The sequence below is a fragment of the Paramisgurnus dabryanus genome, chromosome 17, assembly GCF_030506205.2.
Source record: "Paramisgurnus dabryanus chromosome 17, PD_genome_1.1, whole genome shotgun sequence".
NCBI lineage: Eukaryota > Metazoa > Chordata > Actinopteri > Cypriniformes > Cobitidae > Paramisgurnus > Paramisgurnus dabryanus.
The window spans coordinates 31,477,235-31,503,164 of record NC_133353.1 but is presented as its reverse complement, the minus strand read 5'-3'; the positions used below and the strand labels follow the sequence as shown (position 1 = coordinate 31,503,164).

At 38.2% G+C, this 25,930-nt stretch overlaps 3 protein-coding genes across 10 annotated transcripts in view; 2 read left to right on the top strand and 1 right to left on the bottom strand.

The window, feature by feature from the left end:
• hectd1 (HECT domain containing 1) overlaps nt 1-8,935 on the top strand; it is a 40,194-nt gene extending 31,259 nt beyond the window's left edge. For all 7 annotated transcript variants that reach the window (XM_065288292.2, XM_065288287.2, XM_065288289.2 and 4 more), the window contains 11 exons: nt 210-423; nt 505-587; nt 2,205-2,332; nt 2,542-2,743; nt 2,825-2,962; nt 3,478-4,085; nt 4,202-4,280; nt 5,105-5,198; nt 6,982-7,132; nt 7,470-7,614; nt 7,947-8,935. In XM_065288292.2, the coding sequence (XP_065144364.1) occupies nt 210-423; nt 505-587; nt 2,205-2,332; nt 2,542-2,743; nt 2,825-2,962; nt 3,478-4,085; nt 4,202-4,280; nt 5,105-5,198; nt 6,982-7,132; nt 7,470-7,614; nt 7,947-8,084 (1,980 nt within the window). In that variant the 3' untranslated portion in view covers nt 8,085-8,935. The remainder of the gene's footprint in view (nt 1-209; nt 424-504; nt 588-2,204; nt 2,333-2,541; nt 2,744-2,824; nt 2,963-3,477; nt 4,086-4,201; nt 4,281-5,104; nt 5,199-6,981; nt 7,133-7,469; nt 7,615-7,946) is intronic.
• ap4s1 (adaptor related protein complex 4 subunit sigma 1) lies at nt 8,923-17,913 on the bottom strand. The gene is made up of 6 exons (XM_065288297.2): nt 17,714-17,913; nt 14,200-14,361; nt 13,891-13,977; nt 11,622-11,690; nt 10,702-10,713; nt 8,923-10,218 (listed from the first exon to the last, which is right to left on the bottom strand). Exons 2-6 carry the CDS (start codon nt 14,335-14,337, stop codon nt 10,090-10,092), a joined length of 435 nt encoding a protein of 144 aa, XP_065144369.1. The 5' UTR covers nt 14,338-14,361; nt 17,714-17,913; the 3' UTR covers nt 8,923-10,089.
• Nucleotides 16,783-25,930, top strand: part of strn3 (striatin, calmodulin binding protein 3) — a 40,001-nt gene continuing 30,853 nt past the window's right edge. Inside the window, exon 1 of one of the 2 annotated variants that reach the window (XM_065288295.2) lies at nt 16,783-17,292. In XM_065288295.2, the coding sequence (XP_065144367.2) occupies nt 17,032-17,292 (261 nt within the window). In that variant the 5' untranslated portion in view covers nt 16,783-17,031. The remainder of the gene's footprint in view (nt 17,293-25,930) is intronic. The other variant, XM_065288294.2, reaches the window with a different exon arrangement.

Genomic DNA, 25,930 nt, shown 5'->3' with positions numbered 1-25,930 from the left:
GCGTAAATGTCATATCATTAAAGTATTATGCTGTCATTGTGAACATTGTTCTCAGTTTGGTTTGATTTCAGTTCTTTATTCGTCTTCGGCCATACAGTATTTGATTTAAATAAGAATGAAGTTTCATATTGTACGAGCCTGTCGTGATAAAATAGTAATGGTCTGGAGAGGAAAGGTTTCTATGTAACCGCACATACTTGATTTTACAGGATTTCTGCGAGCGTGGCTGCAGATCTTCAGGCTTGAGTTCGGGAACGCTGTCCGCTACGCAGAGCTGCGATATCCTGAGCGCTGCGCGGGAGCAGGCTCAAGCCAAGGCGGGTTCGGGCCAGAGCGCCTGCAGCGTGGAGGACGTGCTGCAGCTCCTACGCATCCTCTTCACTATCGGAGGAGAACCTTCATCTGGACGCACACTACAAGAAGGTGAGGGGCTTTAACTAAACACATTCTGGTTATTATTATTTTTTTCACATTATTAATGCGTATTTGTGCTTTTTTGTATAGAAGTGGAAGAGCTACAGTTCAATGCGTCACCTGAGGAATTCGCCAGCAAAAAAATTACAACCAAAATCTTGCAGCAGATCGAGGTATGTGTTTTGCTTAAGGCTGTCATGATTTTAAAATTTGGCTGACGGTTAAAGGATTAGTCAATTTTCTTAAAAAAATCCAGATAATTTACTCACATCCATGGCATCCAAAATGTTGATGTCTTTGTTCAGTCAAAAAGAAATTGTTTTTTGAGGAAAACATTCCAGGATTTTTCTCATTTTAATGGACCCCAACAGTTTTAATGCAGTTTAAAATTGCAGTTTTAAAAGGACTCTAAACAATCTCAAACGAGGCATAAGGGTCTTATCTAGCGAAATGATTGTCATTTTTGGCAAGAAAAATAAAAAATATGCACTTTTAAACCACAACTTTTCTTCTTCCTCCGGCTGTGTGACGAGCCAGCGAGACCTCGTGTAATTGCATAATGACGTCGAAAGGTCACGTGTTACATATATGAAACGCACATTTGTGGACCATTTTAAACCATAAATGGACACAAAGACATTAAGTAGTATCATTCAACATACAACAACGTCGGAACGGTCCTCTTTCTCCACACTTGTAAACACTGGGGCGTAGTTTCGCATACATCATCAGTGACCTCTTGACGTGATGTCATTTTACGTGAGGTCACGCTGGCGCATCACAGGACCGAAGGAAGAAGGGATGTTGTGGTTTAAAAGTGCATTTTTTTTCTTGTCAAAAATGACAATCGTATCAGTAGATAAGACCCTTATGCCTCGTTTGAGATTGTTTAGAGTCCTTTGAAACTGCAATTTTAAACTGCATTAAAACTGTTAAGTGTTGGGGTCCATTAAAGTCCATTAAAATGAGAAAAATCCTGGAATGTTTTCCTCAAAAAACATAATTTCTTCTCGACTGAACAAAGAAAGACATCAACATTTTGGATGACATGGTGGTGAGTAAATTATCTGGATTTTTTATTTTATTTTATTTTTTAAGAAAATTGACTAATCCTTTAATTATCAAATAAATTGTGACAATCAATTGTCTGTTTTATTGCTTTGAAATTTAATTCACGTAATTATTTTTTGTTTGTTCATGAAATAATTTTCACACATTTTTGTGATTTATTTAAATAAAAATTTTTGCAAGGTTTACCTGGCAGTAAATATTAATACACACAAAACATATTTAAAAGTATTTATTTTATTAATATAGGTGTCAAAAACTGAAAATTCTTTACACAATAAAGTGAAAATAACTGAATGAAAATGCAATCAAAATAAACTGACTATACCAGAACAGGTCATTTTAGTACTGGACCACATGTCTGTAGTGGCTGCAAAAAAAATCAATTCCTTACAGATATAGCATCCTTCACTTCCCTAATTTTGGAATTGCTGTTTTGGAATTTTTTTTAAATGTTGTTTTTTCCACTGTATTGAATGGCTTTGCAATCTATCGCGTTACACTGTCAGTTAAGGAGCGCCATCTGATACAGTCTCGTTATATACACGTGCTGCAGCTCCCCCTTGTGTTTTTAAAAGAGATGTGCAATCATTGTGGTGATCTGAAATCATCGCGATGAGATGATTATTTAATCATTGTGACAGCCCTAGTTATGCTGTAAATACAAAATACACACCATGCTGGTCTTTAAATGGGGCCATAATGCAATTTTTGTCTTTCAGGAGCCACTGGCACTGGCTAGCGGGGCTCTTCCAGACTGGTGTGAGCAGTTAACCAGCAAGTGTCCTTTCCTCATCCCCTTCGAAACACGGCAGCTTTACTTCACCTGCACTGCATTTGGAGCCTCCAGGTTTGTGCGCACACTATACAAAGAAATCATTACTCAGTTCTTTATTATTATGCTAAACGATTTTGCATCTTGCATGGAAACGGTTTTTACAAAGAAAAGAAGAAATGGAGTGTAACATGCATAGAGAATTGCAATAATATTAACAGGAGTATAACATGTATAGGAATAACTACAAGATGAGTGAGTGATTGAGTTTGTTTCTCCTACAGGGCTATAGTCTGGCTCCAGAACCGTAGAGAAGCTACTATGGAGCGTTCCCGGCCATCAACCACGGTGCGTCGTGATGATCCCGGGGAGTTTCGTGTGGGCAGGCTCAAACACGAGCGCGTCAAGGTGCCTCGTGGAGAGAGCATGATGGAGTGGGCCGAAAGTGTGATGCAGATACACGCTGACAGAAAGTCTGTGCTGGAGGTAAAGACCACACACTGGTCTGAGTTATACTTTGTTAAATCTGTTTTGAAGACTAACAGATGATTTTCGTCTCTCACACAGGTTGAGTTCCAGGGAGAGGAGGGTACGGGTCTTGGTCCCACCCTGGAGTTTTATGCTTTGGTTGCTGCAGAGTTTCAGAGGACCTCACTTGGTATCTGGCTTTGTGACGACGACTTTCCAGACGACGAGTCTCGTCAGGTTAGTTTTACAAATTGTTTAGGTGTTTGACCTTGCCAATGACGAGTTTTTACGGCAATCTATATTTCCGCTATTATCCACCAGGTGGCACTCTTACACAACTTATAAAACACTGAAGCATCCACTGATCTAAAAACAACAGTAAAACTCTGTATGTTTTAAGGATCGCTCTGAATTTGATCTCTAATAAAAGTCCTTTAAAAAAATGCAATTATCTCAGCTTTTTGTTCAAAATTTTGTATTTTTAAAGAAACCTACCCATATATGAGAGGTGATTAAAAGATATCAAATGAAGAAAGGATTTTTTTTAAGCACAGGGTCTGTTTTTTCATTTGATATGATATATGTTTATATATTTTAAGAAGAAATTTTTCTGGAAGGCATTAAACTTTAGTGAAAATCATAAAATGCTGGTGCTTTTTGGAAACTTTTTTTTTTAAATGCTCACAGGGAAAGGGTTAAGAAACTCGTCCAGTTGTAACAAATTTTGAGTTTCTGTGTTCTTCGTTCATCAGGTGGATCTGGGCGGTGGCTTGAAACCACCAGGCTTTTACGTTCAGCGTTCCTGCGGCCTTTTCCCCGCTCCGTTTCCCCAGGACAGCGATGAACTTGACCGTATCACCAAGCTTTTCCTGTTTCTCGGCGTCTTTCTGGCTAAATGCATTCAGGACAACCGGCTCGTGGACCTGCCCATCTCCCAACCGTTCTTCAAGTTGCTCTGTATGGGTGACATCAAAAGCAACATGAGTAAGCTCCTTTACCAAACTCGTATTGAGTCGGATTGTCACTTTTCCGAGATCCAGTCGGAGGCCTCCACCGAGGAGGGTCAGGACACGTATTCCGTGGGTAGCTTCGATGAAGACTCCAAGTCCGAATTCATACTCGACCCACCCAAGCCTAAGCCACCGGCTTGGTATCACGGCATCTTGACCTGGGAAGACTTTGAACTGATTAACCCCCACAGAGCACAGTTTCTAAAAGAGCTAAAGACACTCGCTGTAAAGCGAAGACAGATTGTGAGCAATAAAAGCCTGTCTGAAGATGAGAAGAACACGCGGCTACAAGATCTCATGCTGAAGAACCCTATGGGCTCTGGTCCACCGCTTAGTGTAGAAGATCTGGGGTGAGCACTTTGCATATTTATCAAGGAAATTGGAGAGAGAGATTTCATGATTTCTTTAACTTTTTTTATCTGATCTGCTAGTTAATATATCGGTTACATGTGTTTGTGTTTACTAGATTAAATTTCCAGTTCTGCCCATCATCCAAAGTACATGGTTTCTCAACAGTGGACCTTAAGTCCAATGGAGACGATGAGGTAGGTTGTAACTTAAAAGGACACTCTTTAAAAAAAAAAAGGCTCATTTTCCCGCTCCCCTAGAGTTAAACATTTGATTTTGGAATCCATTCAGCTAATCTCCGGGTCTGGCGGTACCACTTTTAGCATAGTTTAGCATAATCAATCGAATCTGATTAGACCATTAGCATCGCACTCAAAAATAACAAAAAGTTTAAATTTTTTCCCTTTTTAAACTTGACTCTTCTGTAGTTACATCGTGTACTAAGACCGACAGAAAATTAAAAGTTGTATTTTTCTAGGCAGATATGGCTATGAATTATACTCATTCTGGCATAATAATCAAGACGCAATAATATTACGCAGCAGCCTAAAATCGTTTTCTTGGTAACTTTCAATAGCTGGGGACTATTTTTGGGCCCTGCGTAATATCATTGTGCCTGCTGCACCCATGGCACGGCAGTAAAGTCCTTGATTATTACACCAGAATGAGAGTATAGTTCCTAGCCATGTAACTACCGAAGAGTCAAGTTTAAAATAGGAAAAAATCGAAACTCTATGGTTACTTTTTGCGCAATGCTAATGGTCTAATCAGATTCAATGGATTATGCTAAGCTATGCTAAAAGTGATCCGGCTGAACGGATTCCAAAATTGTAAAAATGAAATGTTTAACTCTAGCGAAGCTGGAAAATGAGAATATAAAAAAAGTGGAGTGTCCCTTTAATGCTGGATGTGTACTCGTGTACGTTATTCAGAGGTTTACAATATATACCAACAAAAATGTGTTTGGCCCAGTGTCAGACAGTGGGTGTGAATGTTAAAACATTTGTATTTCTCTCCTCAGATGGTCTCTATGGACAATGCAGAGGAGTATGTAGAGCTTATGTTTGATTTCTGCATGCATATAGGAATCCAGAAACAAATGGAGGCTTTCAGAGGTAAGACACGTGTAGCCGACGTCAAACTGCTGAATTTACACTGCTTATCACTTGATGCCCAATTTCGATTTGTTGACACTCCCAATTTTTTTGACGACCAGCCTACATCTTCATTTAAAAGCGACTTAATCTGCATTTACACTAAACACTTGGCAAAACAATTCAAGGTAGACCTAGTGACCCGGAACAGCTTAAACCATAAAGAAAGTAAAACGTGCAATGGGCACAGACAAAATGATTATACAATATTAAAATTCAAGATTTTACAGCTTTAAAACATGAAAGGTAAACATTAACTCTTTCCCCACATTAACTCGTCAATTAAGAGAAAACGCTTCCCTGCCAATGACGAGTTTTTTCAGCAATCCGTATTTTTATAATCCAATAGATGGTGCTCTTACCCAACTTAAAAAAACAACCCAGAAGCAATCCCTCAGGTCAAACAGTTCAAACTCTGTGTATGTTTTGATTAGGGCTGGGTTTCGATTCAGATGTTCCAGATCGATTCGATTCACAAGCTACTAAATCGATTCGATTCCGATTCTCAAATAAATTTTCGATTCCGGTTCTCAGGTAGGTTTTTATACTCAATTCTCCATTCAACTCAATGAATATTGATTTAATACAAATACTATATTAATAAAAAAGAACAGTGAACAGCAGTTTACAAGTGGGTAATTAATAAAAAGAAATTAAAAACCACAACACGTCTTGCTTGCGAAATCTAAAATGCTGCCATTCCTCCTTTCAATGTTTGTAGAAATAAATATGAAAAAAAAAAACGATTCTGCTCTTTGAGAATCGATTTTTAATCGACCACGTTTTAAAAAACGATTAATCGAAAAATCTAATTTTTTTTTGCCCAGCCCTAGTTTTGATCATCAGATTTCTATCGGAAGTCTTTCACAAAAATTCAATTATCTCAGCTTTTTGCCCAAAATGTGGTATTTTTGAAGAAACCTACCCATAGAGGTGATAAAAAGAGAACAAATCAAGGTAGGATGAAAGGTTTTTTTTTTTGAAAGCAGAGGGCCTGTTCTTTAATTTGATATATTGTATGTTTCTATATTTAACAAAGAATTTCTGGAAGGCATTAAACTTTTGTGAAAATCATAAAAATGCTGGCGCTGGCTTTTTTTTTAAACGCTGGCGGGAAAAGAGTTAATAAGTGGAGCTGTTTTCCTTCATTGTGCTGCCAATAAGAGTATTGTGATTGCTTTCTCAATTACGAACGACACGTTTTAAAATGGGAATATCCGATCCGGAGAATATCAGTTCCCACGTTCGTGGGTCATGTCCGATCTGTGCCACATGAGAGAAAAAAACATCGGAATTGAGTCACTTCAAACATGCAGTATAAGGGACCGTTTACATATCGTTTCTTTTGCGCGCTCAAGTTCGTTATTTCAAATGTAGGCACGCGGTATGAACGCTCATAATGGAAGCGACGTGGTGCTACACGCTCGTTTTTTCCACCGCATAGTTAAAAACATCTCAACTTTTAAGAATGCCACAAGGGCACCGCAGGTCATGTGACGAGAACCTACGCACCTAGCGTTTTCCACACGTTTTTAGGCTCGACATGTGAACAGCCTGTAAATGTGGCAATACGGCCTTTACTCTTTTCAGACATTGAGTTGGACTCTGTTTGAACCCATCTGATTATTCGAGTACTGTGTAGTTCTATGTAAATGTATAGTTTAAAACCATTTCATTATGAACAGGTTCTTATGTATTCATCAAAGATGATGCCACATTGTTAATAGAACACGTTTTGTTACAGAGGGCTTTAACAGAGTGTTCCCTATGGAGAAGCTCAGTTCATTTAGTCATAAAGAAGTGCAGATGATCCTTTGTGGCAACCAATCTCCATCCTGGACTGCTGAGGACATCATAAACTACACAGAACCCAAACTGGGCTTCACGCGGGACAGGTAGATAGAAATATAAACGTTTCATTTATTTTTAATCTGCTGTATAGTAGGATGTATTGGTTTTCTCAGAGAGTACCTTTTGGTGCGGTTAATCGGACATTTTTGTTTTATTTTACCAAATCAGTAATGGGAAATCATTTTAATACTTCAATACATTTCATTATGTTAATGGATTTGGCAGATGCTTTTATCCAAAGCAACTTAAAGTGCATTCAAGCTGTTAATCCTGGGAATCAAACCAATGCAATGCTAACATGATCGTCTACCAAGTGGACCAGTGCAGGTCTAGAATCATTATTAGAAGTGTTGTCAAACTGATCATTTGATTTCATTGCAGTCCTGGTTTTATCCGCTTTGTGCGAGTGCTATGTGGAATGTCATCTGATGAGAGGAAAGCCTTCCTTCAGTTCACTACAGGCTGCTCAACTCTGCCACCTGGTGGACTAGCCAACCTACACCCCCGTCTCACAATAGTCCGGAAGGTATAATGTATTTTCTATCTGTTTTAGGGATGCATAACGATTAATCTATAGCAGAATAAAAGTTTTAGTTTACATCATATATGTGTGTAAACTGTGTATAATAATTATGTGTATATATAAATATGCACACATGCATGTATAATATGTATACATTTATTTATACAAAGTTATTATACACAGTTCACACACACACATATATATGATGTAAACAAAAACTTTTATTCTGCTATAGATTAATCGCGATTAATCGTTATGCATCCCTAATCTGTTCTGTCAAATCAAGTTGTTTAATGACTTGACTTGACTACTACCGTGTACTATTTGTCTTCTAGGTTGATGCAACAGATGCCAGCTATCCTTCAGTTAACACATGCGTGCACTACTTGAAGTTACCAGAGTATTCCTCCGAAGAGATCATGAGGGAGCGCCTCCTCGCTGCCACTATGGAAAAGGGCTTCCACCTCAACTGAGCATGCTCTCCCCGCACCTTTGACCAACTCTCCCATACTGGTGAAGCCTGTTGTGTTTTGTTGCAGAAAATAAAAGCTGTGCTCTGATGAATTCCCAACCCCACTGATTCCCCAAACACCCCACATCTACTCAAAAAACAGGAGTAAAAGACCCATCGCAGCTCCCGAAGCAAACTCCTTATTCACTTGACTGCTCCACAAGGCCTTTCCCAGGTCACTCTACTGCTTTAAGGGCTTGAGCCGCTGGCAGCCAGGGTAGTCTGTCCTCATTCTACTGTGTTTACCGTCATATTCCAACTTCACTGTAAATTTCGGCATAGATCGTCTCTTTTCGAGATCCAGACATCACCACCATCTACAGCATCAGACCCCCGGTCTCCCTGCACGAGGGGGACGTAAGCACACCTGCTTCAGTAGAGCTAACTTATAGAGTGTTTGGGCATTAACAGGTTTTAAGTTTTACTAGTGCCTGCGTTGTTGAAATATTAGGATTATTTTCATTTGTTTTACTTAATCTGTCAGCATACAATCATGCACATGCTTTGTTTTTCTGGGTATTTTTTCCATTTTTGCTTCCGTTACTGTGCGAGTATGTTTTCAACCGTTCCTTGCCCCGCTTAAGGATCAAAGTCCCCGAGTGCGTTTGTGTAATTTTACAAATAAAGCTATAGATACAGGAACACTGGTTCTGTGTGCAAGGCACATTTAAAAGAAATAAGCAAGCTGTGCTTTCCCTTGTATTTTCTTTGTATATTATAAACATTTATTTAACTCAAGTTGCAGTTTGAAGTAAACAGATATTTTCAAATGTGTATGCTCCAAAAAATAATCATTAAAATGTTTGCAAAGTATAGTGTGTAATGTCTTTATTTAGACTTTTCTGTGCACTCCCGTAAGGGAAACACTGGAGATAGTTGAATTAGTTTTGCATGAAGTTTACGTGCATTTATTCATTAAGCAGATGTTTTTATTTAAAGCGACTTGCAAATAAAACATCTGGCATTTTGTCTAAGAGCCAGCAATAAGCGTAGTGTACAACATTGGTAAATGTAGTTAAAAATTGTATTCTTGGATGATTCTCACCAAATAAAGACTTAGAAGGTGTCCAGCATCAGATTTTTTACAAAGCCTTTGAAGCCAACTTTTTTTGCACATATAAGATTAAGGTCTGAACTTCATGTCATCATTATTTTCAGAGGATTTAAAAAAAATTATATCAAAGATGATCATTACCGCAACATATTACATTAAATATATGCATTTACAAACTCATGTTTCGGTAATGAGAACTAAAAAGTTGTCTAGGTACTATGACAAACAAAATTTCAACTTTTATCTGGAGAGAAAAATAAGAACTGCTTACCTGGTAGCCATCTTGAGTGTCACAGTCAATTATGTCCCTTCCAACAATTTTTTTTTAAATGTTAGTTCCTTGAGGGCTTAAACAATGATTGAAAATTGTTGTGGAGGATGAGAAAATTGGTCTTGGACACATTTATATTCCTTATTATTGTCTCTACTTTTACCACCACATGTTTCTTTACTGTAAATGTTCATAGTATAACATGCACTGAAGCTTTTCATTTTTTAGATTTTTTAATTATAAATATTTCCATGTCAACGAACCCAAATCCAGTCATGGACATGTTGCGGTAATGAAAATTTTCCCCTTAAATGGGAAAAAACAACAAAATTGGTTTGTATGATGTCATTTGAAATCATGTGCAAAATAGTACATGAAGAGATGTTTGTAACTGTATACTTCTTATTTTGATACTCTTTGCATTTACTTTTTTTATCAAAATGTTTCATGACACCTCATAAGTCTAATTTCCCGAGAATCACCCTCTTGCATATAATGCATGCATGCTCAGTTTTCTGTAGAAACATCAAATACTTTGGGTTTAATACAGAACTCAACAATATACAATTTTGTAAAACAATGCAAAAACTTGGTTTAGATTTAGTGAGTATTTTTCTTGTTGAACATTAATGTTGAATTTGATCAGCCTTCGGTCATTTTGTCCAGAGCCAGTAGTGGTGCCAGTATCCGGTTCTTATTTGTCTCCACAATATGTCCATTCAGGATTATTTCGTCGAGGATGATGTGCACTTTATCTAAATTGAACATTATCTATTTTTTTGCATTAAGGAATTAAACACAAAAAATACATAAACGCATGGCACCACTGATGTCACTACTATTGCTTGAAAGGGAAAGTTCACCCCAAAAATGAAAATTGTCGTCATGTACATGTTACAAACCTGTATAAATTTCCTTGATCTGCGCTGAATGTTTGTAACCAAACCGTTTTTGAGCACCATTGACTTCCATTGTATTTTTCTTTCCTACCATGCAAGTCAATGGTGCTCCTGCTTGATTACAAATATCTTCCTTTGTGTTCAGCAAAACAAAGAAATGTATACAGTACAGGTTTGTATCAACAAGGGGGTGAGTAAATAAAGACCGAATGTTCATTTTAGGGTGACTATCCCTTTAACAGATTAAACAACTTGTTGCTTAAAACTGATAAATAACATTGTCCCTAAATAACAATAGCAACAAAAATGGTTGAGGTCAATGACTCGTGTAATTTTGGGAGCTTGCAAAGGATACGTCCAGTTCACTCTGTCAAGAGAAGAGTACAGATACCATCAGTGACTTTACAGCAGAAATACTTGAGCCCGTATTCACAAAACATCTTAAGGCTAAAAGTAGCTCCAAACTTGAAAAAAGACCATGTCAGGCCAAATTTGATAACTCCTGCATTTTTTCAGTGTTTCACAAATTCTTCTAGTGCTAAAAGTATAAAAGGTTAGGGGTAGTTAAGAGGACTCTTAAGTCACTACAACCAAATTACAAACAATACTAAAATGGTTGTTGCCTTTCATGTATAAGTTGTGAAAGGAGTTACAGCTGTTTTTGTGTTTTTTTCCTTTTTATCTTTGCATGTCTGTCTTTATGATTATTATATAGTCTGTTTAAGGTACACGGTGTATCTTTTAGGAGGATCTTTTGACAGAACTGCAATATGATATACATAACTATCACTTTTTGACTCTATGGTTCCATAAAGAACCTTTCTAATTCACAAAAAGAACCTTTTGCCTGAATGTTTCTTTGGATCTTCTTTCGAAACGCTTTAAAGAACCTTCTGTAGCCCCTTTTTCAAGATTGTCTAATAATTGTTTGTAAAATGCAGACAAGTAAGAGAATGGTAATTATATCATGATACTTATTTGCAAATGGCATCATGATACTTCGTTCTACAATACATCTATGATTAAAATTACAGAGACCCATACCCTATGAGCCAATAATAGTTGGTCATCTTGATGATGTCATCCATAGCAACAAGTTCAACCCCTACCCTTTCTTATAACTTAAGATTTCAACCAATTCCTTGGTAAAAGATGCTCTCAGCAGCATTTTGAATAGGAGAAAACTCTTAGCTAAGAACTTTTAGAAGTAAGATCAAATGTTTTGTAAATAGGGGCCTTGACTTTTATCTGGAATATAAAAATGCCAGTACTCACCACACGACTGAAGTACTTGTCTAACACTTCAACAAAGTTGTGCAGAAGCTCATAGATTGAGAGTTCATTCTGTGTTGACAGAATAAGGGTGAAGTGTTTTAATCTAAATGTAGCAAAAAAGTTGGATCTACTTAAAAATATTACTTCAATTGGTAACAAACCTAAAAAAGTATGTTTTTTTTTTTCAACTTAAAGTTGCCAAAAAAATCCATTGAAATTATATGTTAAAGGGGTGGTTCAATGGTATGTCAAGCATTCTGACTTATTAACACAGTTATAGAGTTGTTTCCTCATGCTAAACGTAGGCAAAGTGTCAAAAAAGCAGTTGGGCGTGTTACAGAGTATTTCTGTGCCAAATGCACTTCCCCAGGGTTCGTACAAGTTTTGGAAAGTTTTTTCGATGCCGTTTTAGGGGTTTCTATATGTATCACTTCTTTTTATGGAAACTTCCCCCGGAAAACCCCGCCCACCCGTCAATCAGCAGGAGACGCTAGAACTTGCAAACATCGGGCCCTATTTTAACGATCTGAAACGCAAGTGCGAAGCGCAACACGCAAGTGAGTTTGTGGGCGGATCTTGGGCGCTGTTGCTATTTTCCCGGCGTGAGAAATAACTCTTGCGCCGGGCGCAAATCAATAAGGGGTTGGTCTGAAGTAGGTTCATTATTCATAGGTGTGGTTTGGGCGTAACGTCAAATAAACCAATCAGAACGCTATCCAACATTCCCTTTAAACGCAAGGGCGCAAGTTCCATGGCGGGTTGCTATTATTATGACGGATTTACCAGGCGCACGCCAGGAGCGGTTCACAGCCGAGGAGACAGACGTTCTTGTACAGGGGAATCCCAAGCTTGCCAGCATAAATCGGGCACGCCGTGTAACGGGAGGTGGATCTGCCTCAGTACCTGATGCCAGCAGAGGACATCGCTGCGTCCACCCTCACCGCTGAAAGGGTTTGGGGGCTTTGAAATCAGACCCAAGAAACGCAAGCAAGGTCCAACCCCAAAGTACTCTTACAAATCAAGTTCATATACATTAAGGTTTCTTATGAAAACATTTTAATTATTATTTACATAAAATAAACGTAATACAGCCACACAACAAACTTATGAAAATATTTTAATCGTTATTTGCATGATAATTTTTTAACGCAGTTAAAAAATAAATAAAAACTATTACCACAATGCTCACCACTATGATTCCCCTTATCTCGTGTATTAATATTTTTTAGTGTAACAATTTATGATTTGCAAAAATAACTGTTGCATCTGTGTAGATTAGATAAGCAAAGTGTGTGCGCGTTGTGCACGCTATACATTATGGTCAAGCATGCGCCCTTAAAATAGCATAATGAACAACGCGCAACGCGCCACTGAGTTTAAACTTTTTTTTCTGGTCAGTGGCGCAATTGTTTTTTGAAACTGCAAAATAGCATCAGGCATGGTTTGCGCCTCCTTTTTTGCGCTGAACCGCCCAGGGAGCGCAAGTTCATTCCCTAGTTTGCCGACGTGCGTCTGTGGAGGGAAAAACCCGCTGTGCGCCGGTGCAAAATACGAATTATACATGCGTCACTGACAAAGTCAATTGCGCTGGGTGCAAGATAGGGCCCATCATATCACGCGACACAGCTTTGTTTTAATTTCAAAACTCAACAATGGCACGGAAGAAGAAGTGTGTTTTTGGATGTAAGGAGAAGAAAGTCAGCCTTATGGAAACGATGGATATAGTTTATGTGTGTTTGATGCGCTGGATTTCATTGAAAAGTCCCAACCGGGTCATGAGTTGCATGCGGTAAGTAAGACTTCTGACTTATGTTGGAAAAAGTGTTGCATTAATCGTACTTGCTACTCCCGCTGTAGTAACTCATCCTTCTTCATTTTTTCGTACGTTATCGAAAAGATTCGGTAAAGCTTATCTCTCTTTTACTCTTCGAAGATATAAAGGATGTAATTTTACTCCATAGTAAAATGAGAACTATATTGTATGGCGGAAAAGCACTTAGACCTCGTGCGCATTAACATTGACGGAAGTGTGAGCGAGAAGGTGAGTAGTCAGGAGTGATGATGTTACTGCGTGCCGAAGTCAAACTTTTCAACATTAAAGTGAGAATATAAGTGTTACCAATTTAAGTATTATTTGCAAGTAGATCCAACTTTTACTTTTTACAGTGTTTGAACCAAATTTCTTATTGGCACACCTTAATATTTACAAAAACACCTGTGCCTTATTGTCAGTAATAAAAAAAAGTCACCAGGAACATGAATAACTAACCTCATTTTCAGTAATGCCAACGACAATAAAAAGTGCTGCATACTGCCGATATACCAGCTTGTAGTCTTTATACTCCACAAATGAACACTGAGGAAACAAAATGACAGAAATGTATAGATATGTTCAGTAATTATTCATTGTAAATACACTGATGTTGCTGTTATTTAGCATTAAATCTCCCCTAGAGATTAACAACACATGCATAAACATTATAGTCTTGTTTAAAAAAAATTTGCAAACCATACCCCAAAAATAGTGCTATAAAGCTGTGTGGTTAACCAGTAAACTGAAAGCGAAAAGGAAACTGACCTCTTCCTTCCTCCGGGAGAGACATCCCCTGACCACATCAGCTTCAAGAGCTGCTCTCTTCCCAATGTCTACATGTTCATAATACTTAGACAAGCGCGTCTGGCCCTGTTTATTCATCATCAGAAGAAACTTGATCATGGTGAAGCAGAATAATACTCTCCACTAGAAAGATAAATAATTAGTTGTTAGTTTGTAACTGGGAGGGTAGCAATAACCAGCTGTAATGAGTTGTGCACTCTTTTTACAAAATGTACCACTATAAAATCTGATTCATTTTAATATTGCAAAACAAACTAAACACAATCCTAAAGATTATATTCATTTGAACCTTAATTTATTTTAACAGTGGTGTCTAATAATAACTGTGGCATCTGGTATTACAATATTTAACTATGGTATGATTTAGGGATGCAATAAAAGGATTTCTTTACAGATACCGATATTCAGAAACAACTATTGGCCGAATATTTGCTCACTTATTTAAACTTTTGTCATTATAACACGTCACTGTTTTGATCAAGTTTTGAATTAGTAAAGTAAAAAACATATGCATTGAGGTATACTTTCTAGTTTATTGCTGCATCATTAAATCATTTTATTTTCAAATTTTTAGAATTAGATCCATTTAAAGGGGACATTTCACAAGACTTTTTTTAAAATGTAAAATAAATCTTTGATGTCTGAAGTTCTAGCTCAAAATATCATATAGATAATTTATTGTAGCATGTTAAAATTGCCACTTTGTAGGTGTGAGCAAAAATGTGCTGTTTTTGGGTGTGTCCTTTTAAATGCAAATGAGCTGATCTCTGCACTAAATGGCAATGCCGTAGTTGGATAGTGCAGGTTAAGGGGTGGTATTAACCCCTTCTGACATCACAAGGGGAGCCAAATTTCAATTACCTATTTTTTCACATGCTTGCAGAGAATGGTTTACCAAAACTAACTTACTGGGTTGCTCATTTTTACATTTTCTAGGTTGATAGAAGCACTGGGACCCAATTATAGCACTTAAACATGAAAAAAGTCAGATTTTCATGATGTGTCCCTTTTAACATTATAAGAGAGGCACAACAGTAAGATAAAAACTAAGTACACTGAAAAAAATGATTTTCAAAAAAAAAAAATCTTAGTATTTTTGTCTTGTTTTCAGTAAAAATATCTAAAATTCTTAAATTAAGATGCTTTTCTTGATGAGCCAAACGACCCAAAAAAATAAGTCTAGTTTTTAGACCGAAAATATCAAATTTAAGTGATTTTGTGCATAAAACAAGAAAAAAATCTGCTAATTTACTTGATTTTTTCTTGAATTTAGTGTTTAAAAAAATATTTGCTAACGTTTTGCATCTTAATTTAAGAATTTGTAGATATTTTAACTGAAAACAAGACAAAAAAATACTTGAAAATATTTTTTTGCTGTGTAGAAGTAATGCATTACATGACAAACTTCAGTAGTTAAGTTTGCTATTAAATATTATTCTCAAATATTATTAAACACCTAGAGAAACTAAAAAATTTGCCCATAAATTTCACCAGCTGATAAATCAGTGCGATATCTCAAATATTATTAATTTGCGCCACTATCCACAAATGGGGGCTCGTCCGGGATATAAATCTTTATAAAAGTATTGCTGTTATCAATGTCTGGTTATTATATCATCATGTTTAGAAACTATAGAAGATCAAAATTACTTAAAGGAACTATTCACCCAAAAATGTAAATTATGCATTTTTTTTATTCACCTTCAAATAGGGTGGCCATTCGTGCCAGTTCCGCTGGACACGTCCCAAACAGGATTTCGGGTGTGTTCTCCGTAAGTCACGTTGGTTGACCGCATACGTCATCAAGGTTTAATATTTCAGGTTCAATTTCAGAAAAGCAACCGTTACATTTCAAGGTAAGAATGAAACTACAATGGTTGTATGTCTTAAAAGAAATAAATCTTAATTTTCGAATGTATTTTAACTGAAATGTGAGAACCTCGATGACGTATGCGTTCGAGCAACACGACTTTCGGAGAACGCACCCGAAATCCTGTCCGGCGGAACTGGCACAAATGGCCACCCTACCTTCAAACAATTACGTATCATATCTGACCTAAACTCTTCCATGAACTTGCATATGGTCGTAGTTTATAAAGTTTGAAATATGCTGTCTTACGAAAACCCATCGCTTCAAATCAGAAGACATTTAATAACTGGATTAGTTTTTGATGGATGATGGGTGTACTTTTGGATCTTAAAAAATGGGGCACTATTCAATGCAATCATGAAGATGAAATGAGCCAGGATATTATTTAACATAACTCTGACTGTGTTGGGCTGAAAGAAGAAAGTCATGTACACCTAAGATGGCTTAAAGAGGAGTCAAACAGGGGTTAATTTTCACTTCTTAGTGAACTATTCCTTTAAAAACCATTCTTTCATTTTTCTCTTTATCTTTATTTACTGCATTTATTATAGTCAAGTCATTCCTCGTCTTCCATCATTGATTGAGTCACACTATCGCCACACACACACACGCCCGCCCGCCCCGTGTCTTCCCGTGTAGTCCCGTATTCAGCAGGGTTGGGTGAACGCGTCCCATCATGCAGTGCGCGCCAGTCCTCCCTCACTCACCCCCGCAGTAAGGAGACTCACATCCAGGGATCGGACTAATGGCGGTCGGCAAATCCGTGCGCTGACACGAAACCCAAAACACCGTTTCACCCCGCTCAGGTGCCAGCCTATTTCGTAGGGGGCAGGGCGACATCGCATCGCTACGCGGACGGTGAATAAGGGAGGGTTGAGGGGAAACAATTGAAGACTTCTAGCAGGACTTTCCTATTTTTAAATATGGATGAACAGCCCGGCGGAGGAGGAGGAGGAGGAATGGCCGCTCAGAGACAGCAGCAGTCCGCACCGCAGCAGGGTAACAACGGCATTAATCCCCAAATCGGCAGCGCTGGAGGAGCGGCTATGGTCCAACAACAACCAGACGAGATGCCCAGGCCCCAACAGTACACTATCCCGGGGATTTTACACTACATCCAGCACGAGTGGGCCCGGTTCGAGATGGAGAGGGCGCATTGGGAAGTGGAAAGGGCCGAACTTCAGGTACAAACACCCCGAAGATGTACTAAAACGCTTTGGTAACTAAGCAGGAACCGCACGGGGAGGAAATAATCGACGTGAAGATGATTGTCTTGAATTAAAAAGTGCTTTCTAAACGTTGTCCTTGATAGTAAGAGATTGACTAAAGATCCCGCGAGCTTCCTGTCCGCCCCATTCCGCACTGCTAGCGACGCGACAAACTATAACGCTTTTATTTAAGGCAACAATCCTCTGTGTATTTCAAGTGTCCACTAACTATAAACTAACTATAGTATAAACTATATAAAATAAAGAAGTACATGACCCGAAACCTTGTTACGTTACTTGGAGCGGTGTACTTGATAGGCTATGCTAAGCTAACGTGACATCGCTTTAGCAACGATGTTTAGCGACAGCGGGCACGATCGATTCAGTATCATCTTACCCATGAACACGGTACCAGATTTGTTAGTCGTCGATGTGTCGTCGTTTCGTGCCGTTGGAAAGCATCTGTCAATGAAAGCCAGCAGACTTTGTCAACTATTCACTCGTTCTGCCATTTTGCTTTGGTCAATATGGCGTCCGTATGGGTCTCTTCTTGTATCGATTCAGCCTGTTAGCACACTCACTTTAACACCTCACTGTAATGTGCAGTATTTTTAGATACTGTGTGAGATTAAGTACACAAAATATAGACACGACAGACGTCTGAATGCACGAGGAATACGTGTGGCTAACAAATTTAAAGCTAAGCTGTTAGCAAATCCTTCTGTGACACTGTTAGCCATTGCTAGTTTCTGCTCTTTAGTTTTTATTTTAAACTCATTTTTCTGACAAATCAGTGTTATATAGTCAGTTGAAAGTGTCAGTTTATGTGTTTAAACCATAAACTTGATATTTTACAAAGATGTAATGTCATCTTTACTTTTTCTTTAGCATCTCAGGTTAGCTGCTAAGACACTGTGTTGTGTAATGGATAGGTTTGTTAATAATAGACTAATATACTAGGACGACTGAAGTTGATACAAAAATAACAAATATTTGGTTTTATTTCAGCTTGGCTGACACCTGCACCCATTCACATTAAAGACATGTTTTAAGATGTGATATCAGGGCAGGTTTGCTCTTTTTTGGGGGTGTACATAGCAAATATCATTGCAGGGAGGTTTGACAAGGGTAACTTTAACAGCAAGTTCATGTTTTTTAAATCTCTCTAGCTTTGGGGAATGAGGAAAAAGTAGGGTTTTTGTTAATGTAAACACTGTGACTTTTGTCGTAGGATGCTTCAGTGGTTTTTTACCACCCGTGTATAAACTTGTTCAGTGACATACTTTATAGGTGACTCCCACTTTAAACCTAATAGGCAGGAGCTGTCATTATTTAAAAGCAGTCAGCTCTCCCACATTCATACCAATCCAGGATTTCTCCGAGAAGGGATTGGTCTTGTTTATCTTCTCCACATTCCATGTTTTAGATGTTTAACTTCTGCCCTGAAGATTGAGCAAAAAGTCAACATTACAAATTAATTTTACATTTATGCATTTACGCGTGGTGCAATTTTCGTCCTCAGAAGTGTGTGCACGCGCACCGACAAAGTTTTGTGCATGCATTGATCGTCTTTGTACACATACGAGTTAAATAAACTATACTTTCAAGGCTGTAAAAACAGACTATACTCCGGGCTTTATAGTGCATCAGTATGTGTGTTCCTTGGGTTCAAACCCATGACCTTTTGCATTGCTACCACAATTCTCTAGCTCTACCATTAAGCTATACATGACCACAGATGTGAAAAATTAATTTGAAAGTGACACCGGTGATTTGATACATCTATCCATTGGATATTTGGATGTCTGGGTTTGTTATCAGTACTGTAGTTACCTTCTAAAGCAAGGGATTGTGCACATTTGGCATCTGTGTTGGAGATAAAGCTAATGTTAGATAATGGGTAGTAGTTTAATGCTACTTTATGACACTGCCTGGCCCTAATTGATGTGAAACTCTTCTTGTCAGTTCGCCAGGGTTTGTAAGCATCGCTGCTAGCTGAGATGTCCTAAGGAGTCACATCGGGAATAAAGCCGAATAAGATTATGTGGGTTAGCTCGGGGTTTGTAGGTCATTCTAGTACCATCTTCTGTCAGTTTGCATTGCATCTCTCCAGCTACAAGGAATAACGTTTTCTGTGGGTTTGTTTTATGTTTATCACATTGTAACTTAAGCTATTTTACGCAACAACAATGTAGTAAAAATGTGAAGTTTTTCCTCTATAAAAAATGTTAAGCTGTCAAAAAGATCTACGTTTATACGGATGCACAAAGATGGCTAACTATGCTTTATTACATGTGCCAGGCTGGTCGATGCCAATGGTATTTTGTAAAGAAAACACTTATGCATTCTTCCACAGAGCGATAGATTAGGGTCCCTGTCATGCAAAGTTTAACTCCATCTCTAATCAAAAACACCTGAAAATCCTAATCAAAGGCTGCAGGATAACTTGGAAATGACATTTAGGTGTGTTTAACCTCATTTACACAGCACTTTGGTCCCAGAAAATATCCGTAAGATTGGCAGACAGGCTTCTGTAAATGTTCTTTGATCGCTACCAGAAAGAGGACCTAGTAAAATTGCCGTAAGATACCCGGAAAAGCCCTCTGTGTAAATAAGATGCAGAAACCGTGCCGTAGTCAGGACGCGCGTGTCATGGCAACTTAAAGTTATAATTCATCTCTTTAAAACGAGGGGTTTCCAAATTAACATTCACATCAAGAAATGTCGGCAACCTGGACTGAAGCAGATATCAGGAAGCTCGTCACTATTCGCGCTGAAGCGAAGATCATTCAGCAGCATAAAAGAATAGCGCAGCACACGCGCATATGAGCTTATAATACAAAAATGCACGAGCGTCATCTCAACAAGGTATATCATTCAGCTCTTTAAAACGTGTGTTTTAAATGCACATTAACATTAATGATGAGAAATGTCTGCAAACTGGACTGAAGCAAAGATCATGGAGCTCATAAAGAAATAACGGATACTAAGCAAACTTCAGACACTGTGGAGAAAAATACGACCAAGCGCAGGACTTTAAACACGTCTCGTGTCTTTACGGGATATTTACAGTATCTGTGTGAACGCAAGCACAGATTCCAGCAAATTATTGGCAGTGTAAATGAACCAAAAATCAAACCATCCCGGACAAATCCCGAATGCGTTTTCCTTGTATTTTCCGTAATGTCTGTGTGCAAAGGGCTTTTGATTAGGCTTAGAGCTAAATTGCAGGATATAAAGGAATGCCCACCCCTGGTTTAGATGGACGATTAGATAGATTTATTGCTACAAGTGACCCTGGACTATAAAGTGCCTCAATTTTGTAAACTTTGTTGGAGAAGCGTTACAAAAAACCTAGTATCTTGAGCAGCACAAACACAGTCCTGTGGGCTATAAACTGAATTAACACATGCGTATCAGGGTGTCCCGCAGAAAATTTGTTAGTTAAGGTGGTAGGGTTGTGTGGGTGGGTGCAGCCGGGGGCATGGCAATCAAAGGGGCGGGGCGAACACGTCATGATGAAAATATTTTTATTTAAAACACTCAAATAAAACTCCATTTTGAAGAAACTATGACAGAAAATGAACACCTACTAGATTATTAATGAATTTAATGTTTTATCAACTGGCTAGTTATGCTCCAGACAGTGACGGACCATGTCTTTCTTTCATTTCGGTCATGTAGCGCGCGTGCCCGCTCATGGTGTGAACCGCGTTAACGCTATTCTCCGAGATGCACTTGACGGCCTTTTGTGCAGCAACATTTTTTTTTGGACAAACTAGTTAAGGTGGTAGGGTTTCCCAGCTTAGGTGGGCCGCCCGAACTGAAAAGTGCTGCGGGAAACCCTGCGTATGATGTCACCGTTTTCACCTATTTACATATTTACTTGGAGACAACAAGGTGTCGTTATCAAAAAAGTTCACTTTGAAGCCCATTTCCACAACTTTGCACATTCAGGTCCCAAAAATGTTATTGTCATGTAAACAAACAGCCAAACAGCATAAAAAATTCAGTTTTCTGGTAAAACGTCATCATGTTAAAAAGCCCCCTTAGTTGAGCCCCCAACGTCTTTATCCATTTGACGTGAAAGGTGTATCCGTTCCACAGAAGTAAAATTGCATTTATAACTGAGCTATAAGTTATGAGAAACTGCTATATTGTGAGTTACATCTGAAGGACGTTGTTAAGCTTTGTTATGTTGTGTCGGCATTACTTTTAGCCGTGATTATGTGTGCCCTATAGCGTAAATGCTTTTGTTGCTGATTAGTTACTACAGGTAAAGACTAGGGATAAAAATATCATGAAACTCAAATTTTTTGTTGCATCTATCCATAAACCATATTTAAATCTTAACAGAACGTTTTTCTATAGGTGTCTTGATATACACAGTAGCCTATGTGTTTTGCATCGTATCTTTTTATTTACTGTTAGCTTTGCCACAATGCTGTTTAGCTTTCTTAAAGTGCAGCTATTTTATTGCTAAAAACAAAGTTGTTTTGTGTATTTGATATAATAAAATGTGTTTGTGTTTAAAAACACATTATTTTCCACATACCATACATTTTTGTACGTCCAGATATCCTGCCTTCCTCAAACGCTTTGATTTGATACAAAACTCATCGATCTGAAAAGCGCTGTGTCCCTGATTGATCAGCTAATCTGCATGTTGTGATTGGCCTGAATACCTCTGACGTCAGCAGGAAATGTGACGCTCCTTACCATGTTTAAAAGATTCGCTCACAATGCAATGCTAACAGGAGTTATCTTACAGGCTGTGAGTCAAAGTGAGATGAATTATGATAATGCCCGTCATCGTTTACCTTGGGGTTTGTACCTTTTGCATATCGTTAACATTAACTAATACACACTTACACAGCAAAGGAAATTTAAATCGTGAATCAGACCATAGTTGCTCTTTAAGTGTTCATGTAGCTCAACTGGTAAAACATTGTGTTAGCCATGCATAAAGGTCATGGGTTTGATCCTCTGTGAATAAAAAGTAGATTCAATGCTTTGGATTGAAGCGTCTGCCAATTGCGTAAACATTAATACTTTTAAATATCGTTTAGATTTATGAACTTAAAGAGTTTTGATCGAAATGACTTTGAATATGCCTGTGATGTGGGTAATCTAAGCATTTTGCGTCACATACTATTATTAAACCCATAAGGTCCCCTCATTCAGCTGCTTTTCTCCCACAGCATGTCGGGTATTTTTAGTGTCTGCGTTCAGTCCGCACAGCTGAAATGCTCTTCTACCGATCTTTAAATCCGGTAGGTGACAGAGATTTCCACCAAGCATCAGAGTCTTGCTCGGGGCAGTGAGCAGCCAGCTGTTCCTGACCATATGTGTAGTGGCTGTCCTCGCTGTCTGCTGACACAAGCAATGCTGTGTTTTAATAGACCGGTGTTCCTTAGCATTACCTGCCTGCTTACGAAATGTATTTTGTAAAATGCAGGCCTAGTTAAGCTAGTCTTTGAATTATTGATATTCGCTCATAACCGGTCCAACTTAGTAAGGTGCATTCTGAATGCCTTAATGCTGTACTAATGCAAGCTCATGTCATTAATATTCAGGTCTTAATGCACATATTGCATTACAGAGATAAAGTGAAGTAGTAATCTGATAGCTCCAAGCTGCATGGTTGTTTTGTTAAAGCACCCATGAGTCCTGCACGTTTACTTGAAACTAAAAAAACAGGGGACTATGGTTAAAACTAGGCACTGTGGGGATGCTTTTGTTTTAAGATAACCTGGTAGATCAAGAGGACCAATGCATAATATGCGCCACAGATATTACGTGATTCAAACGTATATCAGCAGTACATTGGCCAGGCATGTTATGTAAAAAGGAAGTTTTTAACCCTCTCAGTATTTTGTGACATGTTTGTGAATCAGATTTCATAGTTGCAATGGTCGCATAAAAACATCCTTGTTGAATAGCTATGCTGAAATGCTATGAATTACTATGAATATCATGCATTTTTGTATAATTAAATCATATTTTTGCATATTTAGAGATTTACCCTTTATTTATGGGTTAAATCTTACACCTATGACCTCTGACCCCCTGCACTGTCATAAAAAAAGGGAAAAGTGATGTCCCAGGGGTGGTAGCCTTTTAAAAAGTATACCTGTGTACCTAAAGGGTGCATATTAGTACCATAAAGGTATATATTGGAAACAAATGTACCCATATCCGTACCTAAATGGTACATATTAGGACCTTTTAAAAGGGTACCAACCCAGTGAGTCTGTGATGAAGGGACTGAAAAGCCCTTTCAGACTGAATGTGACGATGATGCAAATGTGGCTATTCACATTGCATGCAATGATTCTTGGTGCGACAGATCGAGGACCAGTGTGTTGATTTTTTTTCCTGCAACATCACTCCATGATGAAACACACAGCCCATCTTATAAGATTTGACTATCGGTGCTTTCATCATGCTGTAATAGCAACAAGTGATCTGAAATATAGAACGAGAATGCAATAATACTACCAGTAAACACACATTTATGTCACAAATTGTGACATTCTGACATTATGTGAGGTCTTGTTTATTTGTGTAGTGATTTAACGCCCGGAGAATTGGGGTAAAAAAGCCTCCTAAATGAAAACTGTAGATCAGTAACACTAAAATGACTTGTGTGTTTGTACTGCAGTATATTTTTTCAAGTCTAAAGTGTTAGATTACTTTTGATCACAATTTTTTCTAAATAAAAGCAGTAAAAAAAAATTTTTTATTTAGTCTACAATTGTGTGTTTTTTTTAAAGAAAAAAATAAATGATACCTTGCACTTGATGACAGCACATTGCAGGGTTTCACGCAGCACTTTTCAGTTCGGGCGGCCCACCTAAGCTGGGGTACCCTACAACCTTAACAAGGTCATCCAAAAATAAATTCGCTGCACAAAAGGCCGTCAAGTGCATCTCGGAGAATAGCGTGGACGCGCTTCACACTGCGAGCGGGCACGCGCCACATGGCCGAAATGAGAGAAAGACATGGTCCGTTAACGTCTAGAGGATAACTAGCCTGTTGATAAAACATTTAATTCATTATTAATCTAGTATGTGTTAATTTTCTGTCATAGTTTCTTCAAAATTGAGTTTTATTTGAGTGTGTTAAATAAAATATTTTCATCATGACGCATACGCCCCGCCCCTTTGATCGCCCACCTGCACAACCCTACCACCTTAACTTACAAATTTTCTGCGGGAAACCCTGCATTGTGTTAGAATTTGACAGCCTAAATAAACAATATGTGTGAAAACCTATTTTTTCACTTCAGGATCTTAAAGGTTAAAGCAGCAGACTGAGGATGATGTTCATCAGCATGAAAGAGCCGGAAAGCAATTTCTTTTAATTGACATGATTATTCGTTGCATATTTAAAGCTCCACTGTGTAAGATCTACTCCCATCTAGCGGTGAAAGTCTATATGACAAGCAACTGAATATTACTTTCTAGCCCTCCCCATTCGGAACGCGTTTTAACTCGTACGGTGGCCCGGCCGTGTCATGCCAAGGTTAACATGGCTTCCAGTAGCTACAAAGCAAAAGCAATGAGAAAAAATGAACAATTTGCAATGTCCTTTGCCTGTGATCCATCAATGCACACAGATTTATGTTTAACATGAAAAAAGTCTGATTGTCATGATATGTCCGCTTAAAATCACATACAAAAAGCAACCATGATGGGTTTAAATGGACGCGAACTAATATTATGTCAAAGTACAATGCTTATGTTTTAAGTAACGTTAAACGTTACATGTCCGTGTATATGTAAGAGCTTTCTCTCAGATTGGTGAAAAAAGATCGCGCAACTTTCACACGCTTGTAAAATGAAACGAAAGACGCGCAGATCAGACGCTTTTATCAGAGTATTATGTCAGACATTATGTCAGAGTACAATGCTTATGTTTTAATTAAACGTTAAATGTCCGTGTATATGTAAGAGCTTTCTCTCATATTGGTGAAAAAAGATCGCGCAACATTCACACGCTTGTAAAATGAAACGAAAGACGCGCAGATCAGACGCTTTTATCAATGAAAGGCAAAAAATAGCGCTGTCACCGTGTGTTTGTGCTAGAGGTCAGAGAAGATGAAAAACATTTATCTCAGTACCTCAGATTACATAAATGGGCGGAGAGACGGCGTGTGTCCTTTCGAACACATTAAACCACATGCATGTTTACACTAACAAGTGTTATGCATAATCATGCTAAAGTTAGCCAAGGAACTATAAAACTTCAAGTTTACAACATGGACTGTATAGATGTAAACGAATATGCTGAATTACCTGTGGAGAAGATAGAAAGTGCAACTTCAGTGTCCCATGAGCCCCATCTTGGAAAACTAACTCCAATAGTGACTTTGGTCTTGATGTTTTTCCTGTCACGTTGTCGTTTAAAATCCCCGTTTCGCATCCTTGGCGATTTGTTTTAATGTCCTCGAGAATATGTCTTCAACAGGCTTTCAAATCAAAGCATTAGATCGCAGGTTCATCACGGTGTGCGGTTGTTGTAAAATCCGAAGGATTCAGCTACGCAGGTCACAGGCTGGATACGTCATCAAGCCTGGTTTATTTAAATTAACTGAGAATTACATTCGCAA